This window comes from Condylura cristata, unplaced genomic scaffold (assembly GCF_000260355.1).
Source record: "Condylura cristata isolate star-nosed mole 26May11 unplaced genomic scaffold, ConCri1.0 scaffold00002, whole genome shotgun sequence".
NCBI classification, from domain to species: Eukaryota; Metazoa; Chordata; class Mammalia; order Eulipotyphla; family Talpidae; genus Condylura; species Condylura cristata.
In genome coordinates, this window is record NW_004567103.1 from 5820670 (window position 1) to 5827329 (window position 6660).

A 6660-nucleotide genomic window follows, 5' to 3' on the forward strand; every position below is an offset into this window, starting at 1 on the left:
GTCTGCTCCAGGCCGCCTCGTGGGCTGTGGTCAGGCGCCGGACTGCCCGGGGATGGGGTACAGGGCACGAAACGGCACCGGCCCCTGCGGGCGCCGCTGGTTGCGGTCGGCGCCTCCGACACCCCAGAGACTTTGCCCCAGTGCGCAGCTGGGCGCAGCGCCTGCCCCTGGGCTCTGCCTGCTCGCTGCGCCGGGCCCGGGCTTCCCCGGGCTTCCCCGGGCTTCCCCGGGCTTCCCTGGGCTTCCCTGCCTCGGTGCCGCCGCAGCAGACTCGCCCCTGGGCTCCTCCCGGCTCCGGCTCCCGAGCGCGGGGTTTGAAGGTCACCTCCTTTCCAGTCCCCGTGCGAGCCGCGCCGCGCCGCGCCGCCGCCCGGCACTCACAGGCTGCCCGAGCAGGAGGTGCAGACGAACGAGCCGACCGTCATGTTCACGTAGGTGGGGCCGCGCTGGTCGCAGTCGAAGCACTTGCGGTTGTGCGGGAGGCCGGTCATGTCCCGCAGCATCTTCAGGTGCTTCTCCTCCTGCTTCCGCTTGGCGCTGGCCGCCATGGCCGCGGCGCCCGGGGACCAGGCCGGCCGGGCCGGGACAACCGCCGCCGCCGCCACCTTCCCGACTTCTCCTGAGGGGAAAAGACGAGCAAGGGGGACGGCAAGAGGAGGCCCGCCCCGGGCGGCCGGAGGCCAAGTGTCGGCCGGCGCCCTCTGCTGGCCAGGAGGAGTCACTGCGGCCGCGCCGAGGCCGGCTTGCGGGCTGGGGCCGAGCAGGCCCACGCGCGGGACCCGCGAGGAGGGTGCACAATAGGGCCGGAGCGCTGCTGGGTGCTAAGCGCAGCGTGGGTTACTTCCCGCCGGCTCCTTAAAACTTCTAAGGCTGCCCGCGGCTTTGGGGATAATTCCAAGCTCCTCCTCGTAGCATCCCGCAAAGCGTTTCCTGATCTATCTAGCCCAGCCGGCCTCTCTCATTCATCTTTCTCTCCTGGGCTGCGCTGCTAGCTCACTTCTGAGTCAGGATGCCACTCCTGGCATCTTGGGCTAGAGAACTTGTTGGTATGGGGGCTGCCCTATACATTGTGAGATGTGGAGCAGAGACCCAGGTTTCAACCTACTGATGTAGGTCCAGAATGATCTCCCACGCCTCCACTCCTTCCTCCCAGTTGCAGCAAACAGAAGTCCCTGACCAGGCCAGAGTGGAGCAAGATGAGAGGCAGAGGACATCAGCCCTGCTGAGAAGTCTAGACGGACAGCCCCGTCTTTGAGGCCTTCATGACAGACAACCTCCCTTTGGGGAGATGGACTAAATGTTGGCCACCCCCCACCCCCCACCCCCACCCCCAAAGCCACTCTTTCACACGGTCTGCTGTTTTCTTCCTAATTCTAGCCATTTGAGTCCAGATTCTTCTTTAACATTCAGTGTTGCCTGACCTCTCCTTCTAGACTCCAAACAGCCCAGTGGGGGTGTTTTCTTAACTACTCTGCCCGCCCTCCCCTGGAGCTGGGCGTGAGCTGGCCAATGTTTATAGAATGGGTGCATTGAGTATCTCATCTAATCCTCACAAGCACCCTTTGAGGTAAGCTTTCCATTTTACAGGCCTGGAAGCTGAAACTCTGCGGGATTAAGTAAATTTACCCAAGGATACATTTAGGGCAGCTGGGATTCCAACCCAGACAGTCAGACTACAGAACGCAGGTCCCTTAGTCACGGCAAGAATCCATGTTTAGCAGGATGTTCAGAATCATCTCTGCCCCTCATTTCCCAGACAGGAGCCGGGACACTCAGAGCTGAGGTTCCAGAGCCCCTCAGCTGCTGAATGGGAAGCAGATTAGGCTCCAAGTTTCCTGAATTTCCATGAAAATAACTAGGTGGGCCAAATAGACCTTCATATTAATGCCATGTTGTTACTAATAGTTAATGTCTCGATGGTGAAACTGATCAACAGATGTTGAATTGGTCAATAGATTTTTATAACTTTTTATTATGGAAAAGACTCCCAAGATCCTATGGTTTCACTTCAATAACCCTCAGCTCATGGCTCACATGCTTAAGCTAGAACCCCCACCCCACTCCTATTTTGGCTTTTCCCAAAAAATCCTAGCTATCATTGCATTCACCTGCACATGCATGAGCCTACGTGGCTAGAAACTTATTTTTTTTTTCTCTTTTTAAAAGAACCACAATGCAATTAGCACACCTAAAAAATTAATAATTAATTGAAATCACCACACATCCATCAGTATTCAAGTTTCCCATCATCTTATGTTTAAAATGATTTTTATAGTTTATGTAAGTCCATACATTGCAGTCGGGTAATTTGCCTCGTGAACAGTCTGATTCTGTTTCCTCACCATCTTTCTCTAGCTTTACAGTTTCTTTTAAGAACGCGGCCCTTTGTTTCGTCAAGTCGATTAATCTATAGGGCTAAATATTTTCCTCTCTCCCTTTTATCTGATAGTTGGATCTGTTCACTTGTATCCAGTTATTCTTGACACAATGTATGTGTTCTTCCTGATGAAGCCCATTGTGGGAAGGGGGTTCTGTCCTTTTATGGTGTGAGCAATCATTGATGATCCATGAGGCCATTAAGAATTACAAATGGTGACATTCTAAATCTGCCGCTCTTGTTTATCAGCTGAAATACCTTCCCTTCGGTTCCCATTTGGTACAGTTCATATCAGAAAGACGGCATACATATTCGAGTCCTTTCTTTATTCACAAATTCACCAAACAATGTACTGGCTTCTTATCATCTTGTAACAATGATCAGCAATTTTTTCCGTGTCATTAGAAACTCAAGAATGTAAACCAATTTGATCTATTTCACCCCCTTGGTGTGCACATTGTCTTATCATTGACCAGTGGAATCTCTTAAAAGTCTACTTTTGAGGACCTTACTAGTGGCACAGAGGCTTGAACACAGTGGACCTGTAGCACACTGCAACACAAGTTCGATCCCTGGCCAGGGAGTGACCACCTGGTCTGGCAGACCTTTCCTGTCTCGCCCACTACTCCCCTTAGCAGTATATTTCAGTTGATCTGCCTGTTCTGTACCCAACTCTGACTCTGGTGAGTCCTCTTACCCCCGCACCTCTGGCCTGTGCCCCAGTTCTTATATACATGGGTAAATAAATCTTTAACCAAAAAAAAAAAGTCCATCCTTGAGTCTTGTTGACAAGACCTTTGGCTTCAGGTCAACTGGGATTCTCCTGCAGCCCACGCCTTCAGGAAACGAAGGCATCGAACTCTCCAGTTCTGGACTGACTGAATAGGAAGGCTAACTTGTGGCTAACTCTGTAGGACCTCAAGTGCACCTGTCCGCCCTGGCTAATGTTGTGCACGGGTGAGCACACTCCCCAGTGAGGCCAACAAACAAGTCAGCAGAGCACAGTGCGCTCTGTGCTACAAACAGCTGCAGCCCACTACTTTGCTTCAAGTAGAAGCTACAAGAAGCCCCAGGCCGGGTACAAACATGCACCCCACTCCCTGCAACGGGCACATTTCCTGTTTTTCCCTGCAAGTATAGACCCTATATATATATACCCATGGGCGGTCCTAATAAAAAGACTTGGGCCTCCAGAACCCACGCTCCTGCTTCACTCTCCCGCACCTCCGAGTCTCCTACATTCGTGCGAACGAACGTAGAGGTCAGTGCACTCCTCGGTGGGTTTGCCACACTAACTCACCAGCACTCCTCGGTGGGTTTGCCACACTAACTCACCAGCCTCTTTGTGGCTAAATAGAAGGCACCTGCAGTCTCTTGCTCGACACCACAAATGCACTTGCTCCACAGCCATCGGAGTACGTATTTGTCTCTGTTTGTAATAGTCATTTGTCTTGGGTATGTTTTCTGCTTGGGCATTTCTCTATGGTCTCTCATCCAATAAGTTCCTAAACCAGAATGTGTGATGGCCTTAAACAAATAGCTTAATAAGTGGTTGTTGCCTGATGGTGTTGTTGTTTCGAGAAGCAAGAGAAGGCATTTCCAGACCATCCATCTGCAGGAAGGTGAAATTCAGGTGAAACCTAAGACATTTTTCCAAGTGATGCTGGAAGACCATCTGACCTGCTGAGTTTGGGCTTTTCATGTCATAGATAATATAACAGTAGGTTTCGACTTTTAAAAATTCCAGGGGGAATTGCAGTGTGCCAGACTAGTTATTTATGTACCTTAAATTCCTTAAGTCTCACAACAGTGTAGAAGGACATGCTATTATCTTGTTTTATAGATGAGGAAACAGAGCCATGGAAAGACTGGCTTGCCACAGCCATGCCAGAAATGAAACATAAAAGATCTTCATATGTAGATCTGGTTGCAAGGTGCCAGCTTCTGCCCAGGTCACTGGGCACTGATTCTGTTCATTCCCTCTGCAATGCAGAAATCACCTTCAGAGAAGACAGCACTGTAGCCCAACTGATAACTGATCTTTCAAAATGCAAATATGATTCAAGCATCCAGTCTCCTGCCCTGCTTACAGCCATTGCTCTATGGATGACAGAAAGTCTAGGAGGCCCAGAAGCTCTCCCCAGGGGGCCTCCTCCCTGCAGCGCTTGCTAGGTCTCCTCTCCTCAACTCAGCTCCTCCGTACCCCATGCCCTGAATACTTCCCTAAGCTTCCACTGCCGCTGCTCCAGCCCCTCTTGCCTCATTTTACCTTTTTTACATTCTCTTCTCTCACCCAGGACCTTCGCACTTGTCCTGTTCCTTCCCCAAACAGGGCGCCCTCTCCTTTCCCCCACCTCATCCCTCAGGTCCAGCTCAGAGTCTGTGCTGCAGACAGCCCTCCTTGTCCAGCCTAACCAAGGCAGCCCCCCAACATGCATCCAATGTAGCCTCGACCACTCCCTTAGAGCGTTTGCTACAGTGGCTGTTTGTATTGCTCGGTGGCTGTCCTGGGGCCCATACCCACCACGCTGCAGACTTCATCGAGAGAGCCCTAGGGCTGCATGTGCTCACCAATATTTCTCCAGCACTGAGCTGGGCCTGAAGTGTAGAAGGGACTCAGGAAATACTGGCTGAATGAATAAATACACGTAGCAATACGGAGCCAGAGAATTAAGCTCCCGCCAGTTCTGCGGGGGCTCAGCCTTCTGTTTGCTGTTTTGGTTCCCAGAATGACTATGGTTCCATCAAGGTAACAATAGTTTTGTTAAGAAACTTGCAAATTCTGAAATCTAGCCTCTGAGATTAAGGGTCTAAAACCTGACTTGTTGAGTGGCTCCTGCTGTCTTATCACCAAGGGTGACTCAGGAAAAATGCCCTGCACAAACCCTGGTGTTTGGAAAGGCCCCAGGGAGGCAGCCATCAGCTGCCAGCTCCTCCAGCCCCACCCTCCAGCCTGCAGGGCTCGTCCGGAAAGGAGGCCCCTCTGTCATCTAGGGAGCAGAGCAGGACCAGCACAGCAAACAGGAGAGAGGTTTCCGTGCCACCTGCTCGCTGCTCTGAATGAAGGTGCCACCTACCTCCTGAAGGGCCCCAAGTTCATGCTTTTGACCCCTGCTGAGTTAGTGCCAAGAGGACCCACCAACTAGAAAGAAGTTCTCAGATACACATGCTGTTGGGCGTCCATCCTCACCTCACAATCACTCTAAGTTCACACTTCTAGTAAGTTCTCAACTTTACCTGCTTTATTTGTATGTTAAAGGGCTTATTTAAATATAACATGGTTAAATAAGCCAGTTTCTCTGACTGTTTTGACATCTTTCCATGTTTTAACGTCCCAGGTGTCATGAAAAAAATTGAAATGTTATGAGCCCTCTCTGAGGTGAACCCCTTTTCCCCCAAGCCCCCAGACTCCAGGCCACCTCTGCCCAGCCCCAGACCTTGGAGCACAGAGCCCCCCAGTAACCCCAACCCTGTTGTCAGGCCCCCTTGTTCCAGGCCAGTGAGGGGCACCAGGGAACCTCAGTTCTCCATTTCAAGGGGCCCTCAGGCTGTCCTGTACCACCCAATCAGCCCCACCCCACTAGGCTGATTTCTGCTCCTAAGAGGAGGCACTGGAAAGCCAGGAGCTGTGCATTGCTGGAAAGCTGGGCTGTGTGTGGGCTTCTCATTAACATCTTCCCCCCACAGCCTCAGCTGCCTTTTCCAGCCCATGGCCCAGGAGTCAAGGCTCGTTTTCTTTCTTTTTTTTTATGGCTTGTTGAAGTCATGCAAAAGGAGAGTGATGTCAGTGCCATTAACTGCCCGCCCCAGGGGTTTCTGAGTGGATCAAGCCCTGCTGGGATAATATTCAACTCAATGTATTTTCCCCTTTCTCTTTGAAAGTGCCTTCCTTTAGCTGTGGTTTGATTATTTTTAACATTGCTTCCTGACTTGCTTTTTAATTCACAAGAAGCAGTAAGATAGGAAAGGAAGAGGAGAAAAAGCCTACAGAGAAGAAGCAGTGGGCACACTTCCGGCAGGCCTCAGCATGCTTTCTGACCCCCTCCACAGACACCCCGCCACCCCCAGGGACTCCAGAAAGCCTCAGCCTCCTCCCTGCAGCCCCACCCTCCGCTGGACAGGGGCTGGAGACCTGCCCCCTGCCACCTGGGCTCACTCATGGTCCCTGGGGTCTCACCAGGGGACACTGTCTGCTCCAACAGCAGCTGCAGGGCATAAGCTTCTGTGCCTGGTTGTCAGGTCACAGATGGAGCAAGTTGGCTTATCCACCCGCCACCATGCAG

At 51.9% G+C, this 6660-nt stretch overlaps 1 protein-coding gene across 6 annotated transcripts in view; it reads right to left on the reverse strand.

The window, feature by feature from the left end:
* Nucleotides 1-580, reverse strand: part of AGFG1 (ArfGAP with FG repeats 1) — a 70751-nt gene extending 70171 nt beyond the window's left edge. For all 6 annotated transcript variants that reach the window (XM_004674220.2, XM_012727559.1, XM_004674218.2 and 3 more), the window contains exon 1: nucleotides 382-580. In XM_004674220.2, coding sequence (XP_004674277.1) covers nucleotides 382-548 — 167 coding nt within the window. In that variant the 5' untranslated portion in view covers nucleotides 549-580. The remainder of the gene's footprint in view (nucleotides 1-381) is intronic.
* Between the last annotated feature and the right edge of the window lie 6080 nt (nucleotides 581-6660).